The sequence below is a fragment of the Schistocerca piceifrons genome, chromosome 1 (genome assembly GCF_021461385.2).
Source record: "Schistocerca piceifrons isolate TAMUIC-IGC-003096 chromosome 1, iqSchPice1.1, whole genome shotgun sequence".
In the NCBI taxonomy this organism is placed as follows: domain Eukaryota; kingdom Metazoa; phylum Arthropoda; class Insecta; order Orthoptera; family Acrididae; genus Schistocerca; species Schistocerca piceifrons.
In genome coordinates, this window is record NC_060138.1 from 497442711 (window position 1) to 497465940 (window position 23230).

General features: G+C 43.3%; 1 protein-coding gene across 7 annotated transcripts in view; it reads left to right on the forward strand.

Annotated features, from left to right (window-relative positions):
* Positions 1–23230, forward strand: part of LOC124796088 (AF4/FMR2 family member lilli-like) — a 482595-nt gene that overhangs the window by 266250 nt on the left and 193115 nt on the right. Inside the window, exon 2 of one of the 7 annotated variants that reach the window (XM_047260215.1) lies at positions 5751–5833. The exons of the other annotated variants lie outside the window; for them this stretch is intronic. Within the exon in view, the coding sequence (XP_047116171.1) occupies positions 5813–5833 (21 nt within the window). The 5' untranslated portion in view covers positions 5751–5812. The remainder of the gene's footprint in view (positions 1–5750; positions 5834–23230) is intronic. 7 annotated transcript variants of the gene reach the window in all.

Here is a 23230-nt window from a genome sequence, read left to right on the forward strand (position 1 = left end):
TGTATTGAAAAATTCTTCGTACTAAATTATATTATTAAATGTTACTTAATAGAATTAATAACTCAGTGTGCTAAGTGTATACGTTCGTTGACTTTTTTATATTTTTCCACTCTTTGCATTTAGATCGTTTGAATATTTTGAAGTCGTATAGGGCACGAAATTTTAATGCTTAAAAAGTAATTTTTCTTACACAAAAGTTTTATTAGATCTTAAATGTTTATAAACTTCAACTTTTTCGTAAACTCACCTTGTCTGTCAAAGAATTACTGAAACCTGCTGCTCGCTGCAAAGCCTTGAATTTGCTGCCATCGGTCTCAAGTCTTCATAAAGTTATTATAAATATCTTTTCCCGCTCTCATTTTTGTCTTATTGCACAGATGCTTTATATTCAGTTGCTTTGCATATTTGTACACTACATTTAAGAATTCGGCTTTTTAACATGGTCGTTCTGCACTGTTTCCTGTTCATTACTGAATATTCTCGAGAAGAATGTATTATCTCCTAAAACAGGTTTCACGGCTGCATCGTCGTTTTTCCGTAAAGCTTTAAGTCTACCACTTAATGTACTTCTTGGAACTCAACATTTCTCCCTCGCTTCCCTGATTGTCATTTCAAGAAGCCCGAGGTTTTCTACGCTTTCGTTCATGCTATTTTCTTGTCCGACACAACCCTAACGTGCTGCTGTGCCACTTTACAATCCCCAGTGTCCTTAGTTCGGGTACATATTGTCACAGCTAACAATAAAAAATGCAATATATTATTTACTTCCAGAACGAGATTTTCACTCTGCATTATTACTTACTTGCAAACACAGCACAAGAATCCAAAGTTAAATTGTACATCTAAAAACTCACTAGGTACACCCTAAAATGCACAGTTATTTCGATTCAAAATCACGTTAGAAGTGTTGTCCCTCCATAGTTCACACGGCCGTGGAGCAACAGAAAAGTTCAGAAACAGCTCTTGTCCGATATAATCCGCCGTCCGATACCAACCGACCTTTCCATATGTAATGAACCGATATGCGTCTTATTCATTTTAGGACTATGTCTCAGAACATAGAATCACGTCCTTCAGTAATGTGCAGTGTCGAACCAGCGGCTCCCAGTGCAGCTGCGAGTAACTGATTCGATAATGCGCGTTATTGGGCAACTGATGTCTCTAAGAGATGGTCCTGAGATGAATATACTGCGCGTCAATTCCATTATATCTATCAGGTACATCTGACTATGAGGCTAGACTCTTGAAATCGACTATTGTATAATAAAATTAAGAGAATTTAATTTCAGTTTCAGGCAATTGTAGCTCCATCAGCTATGGGAAGTTTAAAAATATTTTCTGTTATTGTAATAGCTGTATCGTTTTTTGACCATATTTCATTTCTGTATAAGACTACATTTAAAAAATTTTAAAAAGGTTTTCTAACACGTAAATTTCTGTTAGCAGTTACTACATTTGTCTTACTCATGAATACTTTTCTTGTTCTTGCAAGTCTACATTTCATATTCTCTGTACTTCCGCCGTCGTCAGTTATCTTGCTGCCTAAATAGAAAAAGCTCGTGTATGACTTTTAGCGTCTCATTTTCTAATCCAATTCCCCACGCTATCAACTGAAATAATTCGACTACACTCCATCGCCGCAGTTTTACTTTTACTTTTCATCTTATTAGCTCCTGATAACAAATTTGAAGTAGCATGTAGCTATGATATACACGTAGATCAATATTTAAAAAAGGGGAGGTTACTTTATACTGTATTAGACCGTTCAAGTCTTATTGGTTCTTCACTCACTATTCAAAATGAGAAGAAATAGGCCACGCGTGTCATACTCTTAGATCTACCTAGAGCCGTAGGAGATTCTCTACAGGCGAACTGAAACCAACCTACACTATGTGATCAAAAGTATCCGGACACCCCAAAAAACATACGTTTTTCATATTAGGTGCATTGTGCTGCCACCAACTGCCAGGTACTCCACATCAGCGATCTCAGTAGTCATTAGATATCGTGAGCGACCAGAATGGGGCGCTCCGCAGAACTCACGGACCTCGAACGTGGTCAGGCGATCAGGTGTCACTTGCGTCATACGTCTGTGGGCGAGATTTGCACACTCCTAAACATCGCTAGGTCCACTGTTTCCCATGTGATAGTGAAGTGGAAACGTGAAGGGACACGCACAGCACAAAAGCGTACAGGCCGACCTAGTCTGTTGATTGACAGAGACCGCCGACTGTTGGAATGGATCGTAATGTGTAAGTGGCAGACATCGATCCAGACCATCACACAGGAATTCCAAACTGTATCAGGATGCACTGCAAATACTATGACAGTTGGGCGGGAGGTGAGAAAACTTGGATTTCATGGTCGAGCCGCTGCTCATAAGCCACACATCACGCCAGTAAATGCCAAACGACGCTTCGCTCGGTGTACGGAGCGTAAACATTGGACGATTGAACAGTGAAAAAACGTTGTGTGGAGTGACGAATCGCGGTACACAATTTGGCGAACCGATGGCAGGGTGTGGGTATGGCGAATGCCCGGTGAACGTCATCTGCCAGCGTGTGTAGTGCCAACAGTACAATTTGGAGGCGGTGGTATTATGGTGTGATCGGGTTTTTCATGAAGGGAGCTTCCACCCTTTGTTGTTTTGCATGACACTATTACAGCACAGGCCTACAATGATATTTTAAGCACCTTCTTGCTTCCCACTATTGAAGAGCAATTCGGGGATGGCGACTGCATCTTTCAACACGATCGAGCACCTGCTCATAATGCACGGCTTATGGCGGAGAGGTTACACGACAGTAACATCACTGTAACGGACTGGCCTGCACAGAGTCCTGACCTGAATCCTACAGAACATCTTCGGGATGTTTTGGAACGCCGACTTCGTGCCAGGCCTCACCGACCGATATCGATACCTCTCCTCAGTGCAGCACTCCGTGAAGAATGGGCTGCTATTCCTCAAGAAACCTTCCAGCACCTGACTGAACGTATGCCTGCGAGAGTGAAAACTGTCATAAGGGCTAAGGGTGGGCCAACGCCATACTGAATTCCAGCATTACCGATGGAGGGCGCTACGAACTTGTAAGTCATTTTCGGCCATTTGACTGGATACTTTTGATCACATAGTGTGTATATAGGAGTAAACCTCGTTGACAAATCTGTGAGGGCGGACTCAAGACAGATGCAACCACGGCTGCTCTGGAGTTCTGTTGCTCGCACTGGAAGATGACAAAATTGAAGAGAGATCATCTTCATCGGTGACTTTCGGTCTCCTCGCTCTTGAGATGCAGACAAGCGACAACGCTGTGGTGGTAACAGGTGGCACCAGGCAGGCGTGTGCTCTTCCCACTTTCCTCTCATCAGGCCATCTTGCTGTTGCGCTGCTCGCTACCACTGTAATTGCCGCGCGCTTTAATTGCCAGTCTACAAAACCCTCGCTCACTTTACTCTCGTTGCTTTCCAAATAGCCCGTTCTCGTCCTCTTCGTTACTCGGTAATATTTTTCACGACAGCTGAAAACATCGAGTGTTTCGAAACGTGATAGTAAGGTAAGCGTATTTTGTTTTATGAATAATGCTCGCAATACTATGTACCGATGCAGTGAGGAATTTATGGATTTTTTAAAACGTAGATGTGTAGTTTTCTACTGGAATTCGAGAACCACTGGAAAAAGGGCCTTAATGATATGACTCCTGTTATCGTTATTAGTCATCCTTTTCGCGAAAACAAGCGGTGGAAGTGCTAGACATGACAGGTTCCGCCCCGTTACACCATGTTTACTCAACAACAGGGAGCTGTGTCGTGCCGGCTGTAGGGTTATGGAAGGAACGATTAGTCCATCTTGGTAGCTGGGAGGTCAGCGCGCTAGATCGCAAACTGGCGTGGCCCGGGTTAGATTCCCGGCCGGGTCGGAGATTTTCTCCGCTAGAGGACTGTGTGTTGTGTTTTCCTTACGTTCGTATTGCCGTAACTGACTAGAAAATAGTCTCCTATACGCTATCGCATCGCCTTTCCATTACTGAAACGCCTGAGTGGGCAAGCCCGGAAAGCCAATAAATTGAAAAAAAAGTAACGACTCAGTGTCGTACCGTGTGTGTTCAGTCTTGTCCAGACTAGCACCAGTTACAATATATTCGTTTCTGGTTACTTCCTTTACTGAACGTCATTACTGATTTAGCCATTACTCACAAACACTTTTTTGCGAGTCTCTCAACTTCTGGGCATAACTGTGCTCGTGAATACGCCGCTGAAGTGGGATATCCTTTCCGAACACACTGATGAAGTCGAAATTGCTGTACTGGCATTAAATGTAACAGCTGAAGTCGCGATTGTTGAATTCGTCAGATCAAAATAATTTCAAGAAATTTGTTTGCAAAATGGTTCAAATGGCTCTGAGCACTATGGGACTTAACATCTGTGGTCATCAGTCCCCTAGAACTTAGAACTACTTAAACCTAACTAACCTAAGGACATCACACACATCCATGCCCGAGGCAGGATTCGAACCTGCGACTGTAGCAGTCGCGCGGTTCCGGACTGTAGCGCCTGAACCGCGAGACCACCGCGGCCGGCAAATTTGTTTGCATGGCCACCTGCTGCAGTAGTTGTTATGTTCGAGAGTTGTTTGAGTTTTCTGTATGAAGCGTACCCAAGTTTAAGAGTGTTTTGCACCAAAAGCACTTCGCTTTTATTTACGAAAAAACCACTAGTGATCGTTCTGTAAATACACTTCTACATTTTTGCTTCTTACAGATTTTAAAGTTTTCTTTCATGCATGTGTTTTATAATTTATAATTTACTTCGGTTTTTATTGCTCGCTATTACATGTCCTGAAGTCCAGAGGTTTATCCCTCGTCGTTAAGATAGAGGAGCTCGACTTTAAGCTATTTGTGGAATGTTTTTGTAAAGTGTAATTTTCGTAAAATAGGTCAACCTATACTCTCGTGGTCACTAGTACGCTGTGACTGCCTATGATTACGTCACCTTGCATCGTCATATTTCATCCATACGAGCCAGCAACTACGTCACTCTATTATAGCTACTACTGTATCTATTATATAAACTTGTGCTACATACAGGGTGATCACCCTGCATCATTATACATTTTATCCATACGAGCCAGCAACTTCGTCATCTGTATCTCTTATGTAAACTTGTGCTACATACAGGGTGATAAAGCTGCTCCTACAAAGGGTTTTATGTAGCCTGTAACGTCTTCCAGTACCACGTGCAAGATTTTCGTATTCGCTCGCTCGCAGTGTGCAAATTATTAATCCTACAGAAGAAAAGAACAGGATCTTTGTGTAGGAAGTTTATTGTCGTTAAATTTTGTACTGGAGAACGTTTTCGCTGGAATTTTCAAGTTATTCAAGAAAAACACGTTTGAAGGTCACTTTTGTACGTATTTCTTGAATAATTCGAAAAACACGGCCTCTAGTGAAAATGTATCCCCGTACAAAATTTATATAAATTACATTTCCCACAGAAAGATTCTGTTCATATTTCTGTAGGACTGATGTTAAGGTGTTACGGGCTGCATAAAACCCGGCGCTAGGGGCAGCTTGATCACGCTGTATATAACATTTACATGTACGTGTTTATTCACTTGTACGAGCGTGAACGAGTTACATTCTCTGTGTGAAAATGCGACGGACGTGAGGAAGATAACTACGATTGTGTGGTAACCGAGCTGTGAGCTGAGGCGGGCACGAGTGTAACCTGTTGGCTGTTTCCGTCTGTGGCAGGAGCGCGGCGGCGCCGGCGGCTCGTGTTGAGACCGTGGCCGCAGCCGCCACAGCCGCGCGCCATGGAGAACCACGACTCGTGGGTGAGTTGTCTGCCGGTCCGTCGTGTGGGCCGCAATTAACCACGGCTGTGGGCTGGGTCCTGCTAGCGCGCCCTGCCTTGGGCGTCGTAGCGTAAATAACCCCGTAACCCTTGTAGACCCGGCTAGCTCTTGTCAGTCCGCCTACATAGATAAAGGGTGCTCCTGTGTGAAATACTAACGTAGTTTAGAAAATCGTTGCAGTCACAAACGTAACACTGGGTTCAAATTAACCTTAGAGAAATAGACTAAGCGCACAGGTTAATAACAAATAACAGCTTTTAGGTTGCTAGTGTTGGTGATGGATATTACTTTTAAGGAAGCGCAGACAGCTTAGAGTACTGCTGCAGAGGCACAGCACAAAAATTTTTGAAAACAATTCTATGTGTGTTCCTAATGATTATACACTACTGGCCATTAAAATTGCTACACAAAGAAGAAATGCAGATGATAAACGGGTATTCATTGGACAAATGCATTATACTAGAACTGACATTTTCACGCAATTTGGGTGCATAGGTCCTGAGAAATCAGTACCCAGAACAACCACCTCTGGCCGTAATAACGGCCTTGATACGCCAGGGCATTGAGTCAAACAGAGTTTGGATGGCGTGTACAGGTACAGCTGCCCATGCAGCTTCAACACGGTACCACAGTTCATCAAGAATAGTGACTGGCGTATTGTGACGAGCCAGTTGCTCGGCCACCATTGACAGACGTTTTCAATTGGTGAGAGATCTGGAGAATGTGCCGGCCAGGGCGGCAGTCGAACATTTTCTGTATCCAGAAAGGCCCGTACAGGACATGCAACATGCGGTCGTGCATTATCCTGCTGAAATGTAGGGTTTCGCAGGGATCGAATGAAGGGTAGAGCCACGGGTCGTAACACATCTGAAATGTAGTAACACAACTGATATGTAACGTCCACTGTTCACAGTGCCGTCAATACGAACAAGAGGTGACCGAGACGTGTAACCAATGGCACCCCATCCCATCACTCAGGGTGATACGCCAGTATGGCGATGACGAATACACGATCCCAATGTGCGTTCACCGCGATGCCGCCAAACACGGATGCGACCATCCTGATGCTGTAAACAGAACCTGGATTCATCCGAAAAAAATGACGTTTTGCCATTCGTGCACCCAGGTTCGTCGTTGAGTACACCATCGCAGGCGCTCCTGTCTGTGAAGCAGCGTCAAGTGTAACCGCAGCCATGGTCTCCGAGCTGATAGTCCATACTGCTGCAAACGTCGTCGAACTGTTGGTGCAGATGGTTGTTGTCTTGCAAACGTCCCCATCTGTTGACTCAGGGATCGAGACGTGGCTGCACGATCCGTTACAGCCATGCGGATAAGATGCCTGTCATCTCGACTGCTAGTGAGTAGTGATACGAGGCCATTGGGATCCAGCACGGCGTTCCGTATTACCCTCCTGAACCCACCGATTCCATATTCTGCTAACAGTCATTGGATCTCGATCAACGCGAGCAGCAATGTTGCGATACAATAATCCGCAATTGCGATAGGCTGCAATCCGACCTTTATCAAAGTCTGAAACGTGATGGTAAGCATATCTCCTCCATACACGAAGCATCACAACAACGTTTCACCAGGCAACGACGGTCAACTGCTGTTTGTGTATGAGTAATCGGTTGGAAACTTTCCTCATGTCAGCACGTTGCAGGTGTCGCCACCGGCGCCAACCTTGTGTGAATGCTCTGAAAAGCTAATCATTTGCATATCACAGCATATTCTTCCTTTCGGTTAAATTTCGCGTCTGTAGCACGTCATCTTCGTGGTGTAGCAATTTAAATGGCCAGTAGTGTACTATTATGCTGTTTACTTAACTATCGATCAAAAGCGAGGCATTTCATTTAGCTTACCCCATACCATTCATTGATACTGATTTCAAGGTGCGCAATCTTGAATGCTCCGCTTTGTACGCACACGTAATTTAGCAGCCAATTTGTCATTTTTCTAATACATCCATTCGGAAATACAGTGGAGTTTCTTCGAAAAACAATTCCCTAAGACTCAAGAACAAGTCCTTTTCCTTTCAAAGGAAGCCCTAGATCAGGCATTCGGAAAGACGTAATTTTATCACTTTTGTGAGAGATGTGTTGTAACGAAGCGATGTGACGTGCCTGTTTTAGAAGAATGTCTGTTATATTTTCTGTCAATTAATCTTGGTTTATTTTCCCACTACGAGCAGTCACAGTAAGGCGTCGGCTGCTTCTCTAAAATTTGCTGCTTAGCCCTATTATCGCTAGTTTTCTAATAATACACAGTCCACGAAGCATTATATGTATTTGCAGAATACAAGTTCACGGCAACAGAATCCTTTAGTTACACAAGCAACAAATTTATGCATACGTCGACCTTGAGCAGTTCCTCCAAGTGATCAAATCTGTTGCATGGCTGTAGTGCACTGCTAACCCTACCTGCGCAGGGAAGGTTCAGTGTATAAAGACTCTCGTGTTGCGTGCGACGGAGAACTGAGGAATGTACTGACGTTAATACGTCCGCCCCCATAGCTTCTGACGACCGCACCAAGTATTCAGGTTGACTCGCTGGAACAGCCTAGGGTTTTTCCTTGATTTAACAAATGAAACGGCCGCACCCGGCCTCTTGGGGACGATGCAAGGAAAATATTCGTACAGCACCAAAAAGCTGCTATTAATAATATTTTATTGTGCAACTCGTGCATCAAGTGAACCTGGAATACGGTAAATTAAGTATTCTGATTTACGTAGAATGACGAAGTTTCTCACATAAGGGGTGTTCAAAAATTTAACGCGTAAACTGTCTGATGCGATCATGACGACAACAAATAACGTATTTAGGTATGCAACCAGCTGTTGAAGTGAATACATAGAATCCAGGTCATTCGTTGTGACTGAGAACAAAACAATATTTAAAATGTTTCAGTCTTTTATGATTCTAATCAGTGTGAAAATAATTATTCAAAGTGAACACTATTAACTTTAGCGCCGAGCCAGTGACGCCTTAGCGAGGGGTCCCGTATTCGATGGGAAATGTGTGGCGCGGTGTGCGTGTGTTCGCTTCGGGTAGTCCTGCAACTGACTCCTCTTCTGAGTCCGCGGGGGTAGAATACACTTAGGTTTCCGTACAGCTCCACAGAAAGAAGTCTAGTGGAATAATGTGTGCGGATCTTGAAGGCCGATGTAAACGTTCCTCCGGCCGATCTGTCGATTGCCGGAAGTGTGGGTCAACGCCGCACTTTCTGTTTCTGCAAAGCCGATAATGTTACCAGGTTCTCTTCCAAGAACTGTCTGTACATTGGCCACCTGAGTCGCGGAGGCAACATATAGGACCCAAGCAAATAGTCTTCCACGGTACACGCCCACATGATTCCTAACCTCGCCCACATAATTCTAAGACGTCGCATAACTTGTATGTGGGTCTCTAAGCTGGTCGTAGGTTGAGTTCCAAAAATGGACAGCATAGAGACAGAAGTGATGACACTTTCTGCAGAACCTGGCCATCATTTTGCAGCACAATGCTCAAGCACGTACAGTGCAAGCTGTTACTGATTTGTTTGACTGATGGGACTGCTAAGTGCTATACCACCTACTGCACTACGCTGACTTAAGCCCTCGTAAGTTCAACCCGATTTCTAAACTGAAGGAAACACTTATCGGCATTCGCTTCAGAACTGCTACAAATTCGTCAGGCAACAGACGGCGCCGCTCGAACTGTCAACACAACTGGCACTGCTGGCATCGCTGTTAACGGGTTATACACAATGCTGGTGACTACTTTGAAGGTCAGTAAAACTTTGAAACACGTATCTATTTTGTACGAGCTGTAAATAAATAGTTGCCACTATTAAAGTTCCAACCCTCGTATTTCTGTCATTGCTTCTTCGATGTATAGATAAAACAGAAGGGGCGAAAGCCTACACTCCTGTCTTACACCCTTTTTAATCCGAGCACTTCGTTCTTGGTCTTCAGCTCTTACTGTTGTTCCCTCCTGGCTCTTATATACGTTGTATATTACCCGTATTTCCCTACAGCTTACTCCTATTTTTCTCAGAATGTCGAACATATTGCACCATTTTGACGTTGTCGAATGCTTTTTCCAGGCCGACAAATCCATAAACTTTTCTTGATGCTCCTTCAGAGTTGTTTCCAGTGGCCAACGGCCATGCCGCAGTGGTAACACCGAAATTAAGCGCTGCCGTGCTAGGCTAGCACTTGGACAAGTGACCATCCGGTGTGCCGAGCGCTGTTGGCAAGCGGGGTGCACTCAGCCCTTGTGACGCAAACTGAGGAGCTATGTGATTGAGATGTGGCCGGTCCGGTCTCGGAAACTGACATACGGTTGGGAGAGCGGTGTGCCGACTACATACCCCTCCATATCGGCATCTAGTGATGCTTGTGGGCTGAGGATGACACGGCGGCCGGTCGGTACCGTTTTGCCTTCATGGCCCGTTCGGAAGGAGTTTAGTTTAGTTCTTGCTTCCAGTACTGAGCGCGTCGTCAGGACTGCCTCTCTGGTGCCTTTACCTTTCCTAAAGCCAAACTGATCGTCTTATAATAGATCCTCAATATTCTTTTAAATTTTTCTGTATATTATTCTTGTCAGCAACTCGAATGCGTGAGCTATTAAGCTAACTGTGCGAAAGTTTTCCGACGTATCTGTCGTTGATTTCTTCGGTATTGCGGGGATGACGTTTTGTCCGAAACTCTGATGGTACGTTGCCAGTCTTATAGATTCTACAAGCCTGTTTGAATTGTAGTTTGGTTTCATCTTCCCCGACTGATTTCAGAAATTCCGTTGTTATCTATCTCTTAAGCCTTGTATGACATTAAGTCTTCCAGAGCTCTTTCAAATTATTATTGTAATACTGGATCCCCTATGTCTATCGTATGGATTCCAATTTCTTTGTCTATCACGTCGTCAGACAAGTCCTCACCTCATAGAAGCCTTCACTATACTCTTTCCACCTATCTGCTCTTTCCTCTGTGTTTAACAGTGGAATTCCCCTTGCACTCTTAATGTTACCACCCTCTTATTTAATTTCACCGAAGGTTGTTTTGACTTTTCTGTATGCTGAGTCAGATCTTCCGAGAATTATTTCTTTTTCTACGCCTTCATATTTTTCATGCAGCCATTGCGCCTTAGCTTCCCTTCACTTCTTGTTTATTTCATTCCTAATTGATTTGTATTTCTGTATTCCTGAATTTTCCTGAACATTTTTGTACTTCCTTCTTTCGTCGATCAGTTGAAGTATTTCTTTTGTTAGCCATTGTTAGCCATGGTTTCTTCGCAGTTACCTTCCTTGTAACTATGTTTGTATGCCCAACGTCTGTGATTGCCTTTTTTTAAAGATATCCACTCCTCGTCTGGTATTCCATATCACAGTAACTATATCGTTACGAACTTCAAGCGCGTCTCATGATTGCTCAGTACTTCAGTACCCCGCTTCCACACAGATTCTTCCGGATGATTCCCTTAAACCTCAGTCCACTCTTAATCATTACTAAATTGTTATCTGAATCTATATCTACACGTGGGTACGCATTACGATTCAATATCTGATTTCGGAATATGTTCTGACCGTGATGCCAACTGGAATCTTCCCGTGTCCCCGGCTCTTTTCCAAGTATACCTCCTCCTCTTGTGATTCTTGAACATTGTATTCACTAATATCATCTGAAATTTGCTGCAAAACTCAGTTAGTCTTTCTCCACTCTCATTCCTACTGCCAAGCCCATATTCTCCCGTAACCTTTTCCTCTATTCCTTCCACTACAACCGCGTTCTAATCCCCCGTTATTATTAGGTTTTCATATACTGTCTTAACAGCTCAGTATCCTCATAGATTTCCTCTATCTTTTCACCTTCTGCTTGCGACGTTCGTACAACTGAACTACAGTTGTCGGCGTTGGTTTACTATCGAATATGATAACAACCCTATCAATGAACTGTTTACAGTAACTCACCTTCTACCTCATTTTCCTCTTCATAACGAATCGTACCATTTTCTCCTGTGTAATAAAATGAGACCCCTACAGCCGTCATTTTGATTTGTTATTATATTTCAACCAGTTTAAGTACTCAGTACACTATCTTCAGATCTTAACTGACGCTGAGGGAGTGAACTCCAATCATATACAGGGTTATTACAATGATTGAAGCGATTTCACAGCTCTACAATAACTTTATTATTTCAGATATTTTCACAATGCTTTGCACACACATACAAAAACTCAAAAAGTTTTTTTAGGCATTCACAAATGTTCGATATGTGCCCCTTTAGTGATTCGGCAGACATCAAGCCGATGATCAAGTTCCTCCCACACTCGGCGCAGCATGTCCCCATCAATGAGTTCGAAAGCATCGTTGATGCGAGCTCGCAATTCTGGCACGTTTCTTGGTGGAGGAGGTTTAAACACTGAATCTTTCACATAACCCCACAGAAAGAAATCGCATGGGGTTAAGTCGGGAGAGCGTGGAGGCCGTGACATGAATTGCTGATCATGATCTCCACCACGACCGATCCATTGGTTTTCCAATCTCCTGTTTAAGAAATGCCGAACATCATGATGGAAGTGCGGTGGAGCACCATCCTGTTGAAAGATGAAGTCGGCGCTGCCGGTCTCCAGTTGTGTCATGAGCCAATTTTCCAGCATGTCCAGATACACGTGTCCTGTAACGTTTTTTTCGCAGAAGAAAAAGGGGCCGTAAACTTTAAACCGTGAGATTGCACAAAACACGTGGGGATTCTCTACCGCCCAGATTCGCACATTGTGTCTGTTCACTTCACCATTAAGAAAAAATGTTGCTTCATCACTGAAAACAAGTTTCGCACTGAACGCATCCTCTTCCACGAGCTGTTGCAACCGCGCCGAAAATTCAAAGCGTTTGACTTTGTCATCGGGTGTCAGGGCTTGTAGCAATTGTAAAAGGTAAGGCTTCAGCTTTAGCCTTTTCCGTAAGATTTTCCAAACCGTCGGCTGTGGTACGTTTAGCTCCCTGCTTGCTTTATTCGTCGACTTCCGCGGGCTACGCGTGAAATTTGCCCGCACGCGTTCAACCGTTTCTTCGCTCACTGCAGGCCGACCCGTTGATTTCCCCTTACAGAGGCATCCAGAAGCTTTAAACTGCGCATACCATCGCCGAATGGAGTTGCAGTTGGTGGATCTTTGTTGAACTTCGTCCTGAAGTGTCGTTGCACTGTTATGACTGACTGATGTGAGTGCATTTCAAGCACGGCATACGCTTTCTCGGCTCCTGTCGCCATTTTGTCTCACTGCGCTCTCGAGCGCTCTGGCGGCAGAAACCTGATGTGCGGCTTCAGCCGAACAAAACTTTATGAGTATTTCTACGTATCTGTAGTGTGTCGTGACCATATGTCAAAGAATGGAGCTACAGTGAATTTATGAAATCGCTTCAATCATTTGTAGTAGCCCTGTACATTATTCCATCAGTAACCAACACCTATGAACAGGCTTCCGTACATTACTGATAAAGCAATGTTGTGTCTATAACCATCAACATCTTCGTTGGTTATTCCATCTTTTTCTCATGACAGTCCACTCCCGGGATCTTTCGCCAATGGAAAGAACATCATGACACTTTTTCAGTTACAGGCCACATGACTATGTGGATACACACTACGTGTTAAAAACACTGGTTTTCATTGCCTTCTGCAACCTAATGCGGTTGATCATATCTGATTCTTCCCCCTTTTAGGGGCATTTCCCATCGTAATTCTTTTATGTCACATACATAAAACCAGAAGTCGTACTGCATGATAACATACTCTTAAGTGCTGCAGAGTGCACTCAAGAGTATGTTACGATGGATTATGACTTCTGGTTTTATGTATGTGACATTAAAGAATGTGATGAGCGCGATATGTAATACATGACATAACAAAGATGCTTGATAATGGCTCTCGGCCGAAATGAGCTAACAGCACGACTTTAACAAAGCACAATACAGCCTACAACGGACAATGTATTGTTTTATTATACACAAAGAGTAGTTGGTTACCAGGAAGAGATGTTTCAGAGCCTTGTTGGAGGAAGAAATACACTTCCTTAGTATCCCTTCGGTTTTTCTCAGTCTGGTAACTTCATTTTCTGTAACCAAATATGGTGAAGTCATTGCATCCTTAACAATACGAATAGACGCTCCTTGGTTAATGACTGACGCTCGTGGGACGTAACGGTCGTGACTGATTCCAGTTAATGATTTGCGGCGATGCAGTCAAACGTTAACGTTTATTTTCGTCCACTTGCGTTCAGTACATAATTTGTATTGACTTTGAGGTCCTGCTGCGGCTCGTTAAAATTGCTAAACATCTTCAAGACTTTCTGAAATACATTAGAATTTTGTAACAATGTAATACCGATGCATACAACTACGTCTGCGAAATCCGAGAAATCTGCAAAATCAACCTGCTACGTCGATTACACACGCCCTGATGAGGCAAAACATTACGACCCCTGCTTAATAGCGTGATCGTTCACCTCTGGAACTCAATTCAGCGGCGATTCTGAATGGCGTGGATTCGACAAGTCCTCATTATATTTGTGGTGGTATGCGGCACCATACTTCTATGCACAGGTCACGCAATTCCCGTAAGTTACGGCCCGGTGGTTTGTGGGCAAGGAGATTGCACCAGTCAAGTGTGTACCATCGGGTTCGCATCAGGCCAATTTGGTGGCCAGGACATCAATGTGAGTTCCCTATCATGATTCCCTAACCTCTGTAGCACGATTCTGGCCTAGTGACGGACAGTTATTTTGTTTCAATATGCCATCGCCGTCGGTGAAAACATCAAGCATCGACGAACGGAGATGGTTTGCAATAATACACACGGAGTCAGCATGTGTTATGGTGGCTTCAGTTACTGCAACAGGTCTCATGGAAGCGCAGGTGAATGTCCCCCATAGCATAAGACTGTCCTCACTGGCCTGTGTCCGTGTCACGGCGCATGTTTCGAACAGTCGTTCGCTTTGATAGGGCGAATCGAGAGATGGCCATCGACATGGTGTAACAACAGACGTGATCATCCGACGAAGTGACTCGTTCCCATTGATCTCGGTCATCGCGTGCCCACTGCAATCGTAATTTACTTAACGTGGGAACACGTAGCTGCAGTCTTGCTTTACAGAGCGAACAAGCCATCAACATCCACGTTATGTGATGAGAAGTGGACGCCCAACACATCGTCGCCAGCTCGTGATTTCACAGTCCTTCAACCGCTTTCCATAGATGCTCACGACAGTAGCACATGAACTGCCGAACATCTTCACCTTTTTCGAGATTCTCTTTCGCAGGTGTCGGTTCACAACAACGTGACCTTTGTCAAATGCGTACATCAGTGTATTTACCTATTTGCGGCCTGCTCCACTTACAGGGATTGTACACAAAATATGGAAAAGCTGCGATAAATGCGTGCTTGAACATAAATGCAGATGCTAGTCAAGCCTGCGGGTTGCGCTGTTGTAGTTGACCACGAAATGGCACCAGTGCAATGTCCTCAACACCTCGGAAGTATCAGTCGTGGTCAGAACAGTGTTCTGTGTAGCAGTGAGTGTCTTATGTCAGATCTAAGTGAGTCTGAACGTGGAAAAATTGTTGGGGTTCGTGCGGTTGGTGCTCCATTAAGCGAGGAGCCGAAGTGTTTGGCTTTGCAGGAAGCACGGTATCGGAGATTTGTACCGTATACAGGAAAAGCGCAAAAGCATCATCCTCTAAGTCACAGCGCGGACGAACCTGTGTGTTGAGTGATCGTGACGGACGGTAATTGAAGAGGATTGTGACAGCTGCAAAAGTCGTTGCAGAACTGAACGTCATACTCACGAATCATATCAACACCAAAAAAACAACACGGCGAAGGGAGCTCCATAACAAAGACAATGCAGGGCGAGCTGCAATTCCAACCCCACACATCAGTGACGCAGATGCCCATAACAAGAAAAAGTGGTGACGAGGCCGTAAAACCTATACTATAGAACAATGGAAGAATGTCATCTGGCCACATGGGTCTTGCTTCACATTGTTTTCATCGCCGCGCGGGATTAGCCGAGCGGTCTTAGGCGCTGCAGTCATGGACTGTGCGGCTGGTCCCGGCGGAGGTTCGAGTCCTCCCTCGGGCATGGGTGTGTGTGTTTGCCCTTAGGATAATTTAAGTTAAGTAGTCTGTAAGCTTAGGGACTGATGACAGCAGTTAAGTCCCATAAGATTTCACACACATTTGAACTTTTTTTTTTCGTCTTCTAGCCGAGTTCGAAGAGTGAAACACGGCGGATGTTCGGTGATGATTTGGCAACCCTACCGTTACTCTGCAAGGTCGCATTAGTCCCAAGAATTATGTGGCCTTTGTACTAGTCAGGTCCATCGCATGGTACAATGTTTGGTACCCAATGGTTATGAGGCGTTCAGAGAAGGTAGGGCCCCTGTTCTAAAAGCTCTCACGCCCAGATATGGTTTTGTGAGACCAAGGATGAACTGACTCATCCTTCTAGGTACAGCAGTCACATTTCAATATCATTGCGCCGTTGCGGTCTAGTTTGGAGAGAATGGCGTATGATCGCTATCCTCCTTTGTGACTGTTACCTCAACTTATCACTGTTTCACAGGAAGAATAGAATAAGGTTCCCTTAAACCATAGCCGGCCGGTGTGGCCGAGCGGTTGTAGGCGCTACAGTCTGGAACCGCGCGACCACTTCGGTCGCAGGTTCGAATCCTGCCTCGGGCATGGATGTGTGTGATGTTCTTAGATTAATTAGGTTTAAGTAGTTCTAAGTTCTAGGGGACTGATGACCTCAGAAGTTAAGTCCCATAGTGCTCAGAGCCATTTGAACAATTTGAACCTTAAACCATACAGAATCTGTATCTACTCATTCCGAGACGAGTGGAAGCTGTTTTGAACGTCAACGGTTTTGCTACACCATATTAAACATTGTGTTTTCGGTGTTTCCACGTTCTTGATCTGCCCCTGCGTATACGTTTCTTTCCGCGTTATGTGGCCGCAGTACCACCGAACGGTGTTCAGTCTCGCTGTGGGCAGTGGTCATAAATTTTGGGGGCCATTAGTAACCAGTGAAGATAACGCTCGCGTAACACTTCCTTGATGTATTTCAGACGCTACTGTCGCTCCTGGTGATGTTTCCTCGTGACATCTCCTCTCTAGGAAGGACTTACTGAAAGTAATTACGAAACAATAGAAATCGCAAACACACGTTTATTACAAGGTGACCAGTATCTATCATCACACGAACATATTCAGGCCTTCAAAACTGTAATATGGTAGAGGACATAAATCAGGCGGATGCATAATGAGAACTTAAAATTAGCTGTAATATTATAAAACATATGTACCTGTATTGATCGACAATTGCTGTACACGGAGCAGAAATCGCTGAATTATGATAGTCAACTGCTGGCGAAAGCAGCGCAGCTATTTCTTAAATATTGGAAGCTCTGCCTACAGCTGACGGACTGATGTCAGTGTTAGCCAATCGGATATAAGTCAAAATAATTATTTACAAAAAGATGAATTTATTAGCAAAGAGAATGTCAAAATTACGTACAATAATTTTATAATAAACAAGATACGGCCTGTTAATGCAGCTATTGTCAGATAAATATACTAAGAAATATAAAAAGGAAACAAATAAAAATAGCATTGATAATTTTTATTTTGGCTGGAGGCACAGTCATGGTCAAATTTTTAAATGATGCTACCGCCATTTTTCTGTAATCATTTTTATTTTATTGTTATACAATCCAGATTTCGGCCGTAGGCCATTGTCAAGTACAAAAACTGGAATAAACCATTGAAGTATAAGTCACAACAGCGAGAAACAAGGCAACCATGAAAAATAGTGTACAAATACCATGATTCCTTTCCTTATTTAAATGCCAAAAGACATCAGACTGGTATGAAATACAATCCATTGTCAGAAAAGCATATATAGGTCATATAGTCTAGATCTGGCATTAGTAAAAGTGAGGACATCTCTAAAACGCCTGAGTAAGTTGCAGACTTTCATTTCAGGACCCTATAACACAGCCGTCATATAAAACTGTTAATGAGTAAACAGGTAAGCGCCATACCATTGTGTCTGAGCAACATTCTGGAATGGACATAGATGGAACGATCTTCCAAAGATCGCCCGAGAGACATCATAGTCTGCACAATACAATCTGTGGTGTGTTAGAGAACAATGTAGCTGATATGTTTCTTTTCCGTAATAAATACATCATCTTCGCATGCTTTAGCACATAAGTGTTTACAGTATATGATATGGACGCCCACTATTGAAGTCCACATGTAAACATCGTGAAGTGTCTTATTGTAATATACATGTAACAAACATGGAGTTGCTACCTTGTAATATAGTTAATTATGTAAAACATGCTGCACTATATAGGCGAGTAGTAATATGTATCGTCACAAATTGAAAAAGCAGGACGCAAATGCTCCCAAAGGTCCCTCACATCAGCACAATGAACAAAGAAAGCCACATTGCAATGGTGACGAGGTGGTAGACAGGATGCAGAAATGTGGATGCAACTGTGGAACCAACAGAACATGAGGTATGTTGCCATCATTCTTGCTGTTGTGGTTCATACATCTATAGTTTATTCCATTTTTGTTGTCGTATAGGGGCAGGCCGGGAAATAATTATGATGTTGTTGGTTTCTATGGAGATGGTGGACGTCGTTCCAAAGATGAAGCAGCAGGGCGAGTTCCAAAGAGATGTCGGTCAGTATCGATAGCTGATGTCCAGCAGACGACATTCCATAGGATTACGAGGTAGTTGGTTACTTCGGAGATGGTAGACGCTGATCTCGGGCGATTTCCATTGAAGTGGCCACAAACATCGATAAATGAAGCTTAGTAGAGAAGACTTCATAGATAAAGTCCCAGAATACAAATACCCGTTATCCCGTAATGTACGTATCGGTCTGTAGTAAATAGCTGTTGATCGTTTTTTTTTTTATGGCTTCTTAGTTGTGAAGGCTATCGTTGGATTTATTTTGTTAAATAATTTATTTTGTCTGAAGTAAGTCTCATATTAGACATTTTAGTAAACATTATGCTGTCATTTGTTTACTGTAATTCTTGATATTAGGGAAGGGTCGGGAAAGAGTACGCACTAAGTATTTAATCGCTAATACCTAGTAGATGAGAAGGTTAAAACAAACTCTTCTTATAACAGATTATTGCTGGCTATTTGGGAACAATAGCTACCTAACTTTTAACGTAAACCTTAAATGTTAACATATGTAAGATACTGCTCGTTACTACTAGTAGCCGCATCGTCTGGCAAGAATACGCGACATGTAGTCAAAGAGTACACATCAACATAAATTACAAGAAAATTCACCATGCCATTCATAACTTGTGTATTCTTCATGTCATTCCTGAGAGCATTTACAACTAATCTAGCAGTTACCACACCTAGTCTTCCGCAATAGGTTCCATGTAGACTTTACACACACTGGGCAATTCAAAACAGCAGATCCCTTCTTGGATTTGGACCTGGTTGTTCCTGAACGTCATGGCGCGGTCAAGTCAAGATTAGCCCAAGAGATTCTGTATTGTTGGTACTGGCGTTTTGTCGCTTCTTAGTTTTGACTGGTTTAGCTTGTTTGTCTAAGAATCCATTTTTCTCGGATTTTTTTTGACATATTTTTCTTTGTTGTGGGTCGATCATATTTTGGCAATGGATAAACACTGAATAGGCCTACGCCTGTCCGTACATCAGCTCTCTGAACTTCATTTGTGTTACGTTCTTGGCTTTTTCTTGATGACTGCACAGACAAATCATCTGTCCGTGGTGTCCTGTTGAACTCGTTTGCCTTCTTGAGTTGTTGGAAATTCGGCTCTCTCAGTGATTTCTGATGGAACAAAGTCTTTTGATATGAAGGCATCCGAATTGAACGGGAACATTTCCGTTCACTCGAAGGATTTCTCAGCTGTTTTGATTGCGGCTACTCTAGAATATGCAGCTCGAAACAAAGCACTCACATCTGTACGCCTGATGGGTCTTCCTGGATTAGTAATCGCTAGAAACGAAGAGGGAGGGGGGTTGAGACCACACGTGTAGTCTCTCCCGCTGTGTTACAGCCTACTCTTAATCGATGCGCACCACAGTTCAAAACAAATATTACGACTGGCAGTCTCTGCTTGGCTCCGCAATTTGTCGGGACGTGGTTTGTCCCTCACAGAACGGTGATTCGTTTGACAAATAATTTTATTTTCTATTGCATACCTTGCTGCTTATGATATGCAACTTAAAGATTACATAATTTGAAACAGAAACTTATATTTACCTGCTACAAACAATAAATCTGGCACAGCTCTCCAAGATTACAGGTGATGGTGTCAATATAGAACCAACAGCTGAATTTAGTTTTTTAGTTGTCAGAGTTTCCAATGCAGAGAAAATGCCACTGCGGACTCTACTCTTACCCGACCTTATCCTACCACTAACAACCTCCTGCAAGAAGACTGAAGTATAAAATGGGTGAATCCAAGAAAATACCAAAATTCTGGCATCTGTAAATACAGTGCAACGACTGCGATGAACAATATAGCGGACAAACTGGCCTCACTTTTTGATATGTTTCAGAGAGGACACAACTGGTTCTGCATGTACTAAATCGTTGTTTGATCAGCGTCTTGATGAACATAATAACTCTGAGGGTTGTATTTCTGACAACATCAAAGCTTTACATAATGCACGTAAAGGGCTACTTCTTAATATATTAGAAAAAATCGAAATTCATTCACATTACAAAAACAAAACTTTATCGGTTATAAACGAACAGCTAGACTTCACAAAGGCAAACATTTCCTTGGGCTTTCTGACGGTCTGCTTCAGAACTCTTACTGCAATGTTTTCATTTTATAACTGTAAAAATCTGTTACATATCATTTTCTTCGAACTGCATCTATGAAGCGTTCTATACTATGCTTCATTTATCGATGATTGTGGCTGCTTCAGTGGAAATCGCCTAAAATCAGCGTCTGCCGTCTCCATGGTAAACAATTACTTTATACACCTATGGAATGTTGTCTGCTGGATACCACCAATCGATACTCAGCGCCATCTCTTTGGAAATCGCCTCCCTGCTACAACTTTGGAAGGCCCCAGCGTCTCCATAGGAACCAATGACATTGTAATTCTTTTTTTCTCCGTGCCCCTACAGGGTAACCTGTATACAACGAATGCAGTATTTATTTATTTCCTTTTTATATTTCTTAGTATGCATTTACAAGCTGTTCTCCTTTCTTAAAAAATTATTCTACGTAATTTTGTTGTTTTATTTACTAATAAGTACAACTTTTTGTACATAATTCTTTCAACTTAACCTAACCGGCTAACACTGATATCAAGCCGTCAGTTGTAGGCGGCGCCTCCATTGTCCATCAGTATGGGTATATCTATTTTCTCTAATTTTACAGCTAAGTTCTTTTCAAGCATCTCTTTAATTTATATCCTGCGCCATATTACAGTTTGGAAAGTATTAAGATGATCGAAACCGGTCACCTTGTAATAAACGGGCTTTGCGATCTAGACTGTTTTATAATTAATTTCAAATATTCTGTTTTCAACGCTGACTTACTCCAGTAATATTTTCAATAATAACAATGTATTGAGTTTGGGATTTTCAATAAAATCCCAGAACATGTTCACGTATTATCTACACTCAAGAACCAAAGTAACTGGTACACCTGCCTAATATCGTGTAGGGCTCCGCGAGCACGCAGAAGTACCGTAACACGACGTGGCATGGGCTGGACTATTGTCTAAAGTAGTGCTGGAGACAACTGACACCATGGAACCTGCAGGGCTGTCCATAAATATGTAAGAGTACTACGGGGTGGAGATCTCTTCTGAACAGCACGTTCCAAGGCATCCCAGACTGTCTCAATAATGTTCATGTCTGAAGAGTTTGGTGGTCAGCGGAAGTCGCTAAACTCAGAAAAGTGTTCCTGGAGCCACTCTGTAGCAAAATATGGATATGTGTGGGGTGTCGAATTGTCATGCTGCAACTGCCTAAGTCCGTCGAAATGCACAATGGACATGAATGGATGCAGGTGATCAGACAGAATGCTTACGTACCTGTAACCTGCCACAGTCGTATCTAGACGTATCAGGGATCCCATATCACTCCTGCTGCATTCACCCCACACCATTACAGAACCTCCACCACAGTTTGAACAGTCCCCTGCTGACATGCAGGTCCATGGATTCATGAGGTTGTCTCCATACCCATAAACGTTCATCCGCTCGATACAACTTGAAACGAGACTCGTCCGACCAAGCAACACGTTTCCAGTTATCAACAGTCCAATGTCGGTAATGACGGGCCCAGGCGAGGTGTAAAGCTTTGTGTCGTGCAGTCATCAAGGATACACGAGTGGGCCCTCGGCTTCGAAAGCCCATATCGATGATGTTTCGTTGAATGGTTCGGTTCGCACGCTGGCACTTGTTGATGGCCCAGCATTGAATTCTGCAGCAATCTGCGAGAGGGTTACAGTTCTGTCACACCGGCCGCTGTGGCCGAGCGGTTATAGGCGCTTCAGTCCGGAACCGCGCTGTTGCTACGGTCGCAGGTTCGAATCCTGCCTCGGGCATGGATGTGTGTGCTGTCCTTAGGTTAGTTAGGTTTAAGTACTTCTAAGTCTAGGGGACTGATGACCTCAGATGTTAAGTCCCATAGTGCTTAGAGCCATTTGAACATTTTTTTCCAGTTCTGTCACGTTGCACGATTCTCTTCAGTCGTCGTTGTTCCCGTTCATCCAGGATCTCTTCCCAGCCGCAGCGATGTCGGAGATTTGATGTTTTATCAGATTCCTGATATTCACGATACACTCGTGAAACGGTCGTACGGGAAAATCTCCACTTCTCCACTACCTCGGAGATGCTGTGTCCCATCGATGGTTCGCCGATATAACACCACGTTCAAATTCACTTATATCTTGATAGCCTGCCATTGTGGCAGCAGTAACCGATCTAACAACTGCGCCCGACACTTGTCTTATATAGGCTTTGCCGACCGCAGCGCCACATTCTGCCTGTTTTCATTCTATGTATTTGAATATGCATGCCCACACCAGTTTCTTTTCTTCTTCTTCAGTGTATATTAATAAACAGCTAATCCGGTTCGTAGCGAACGATCACAGTTACAGGTTGCCTATCTAACGGCTTCGAGGGGTAACAAAAATGTGATTTACAATATTTCATATAAGTATTGGCCGAATGTACGAATTTAAAATGCTGTCATAATACATTAATTACGACGTATAATCTTATGCTAAAGGTTTAACACAGTCATACAAGCCATACAGTGAGAAACTGTGTATATGTCTTAAGGCAGCGGAATACACGGTTCG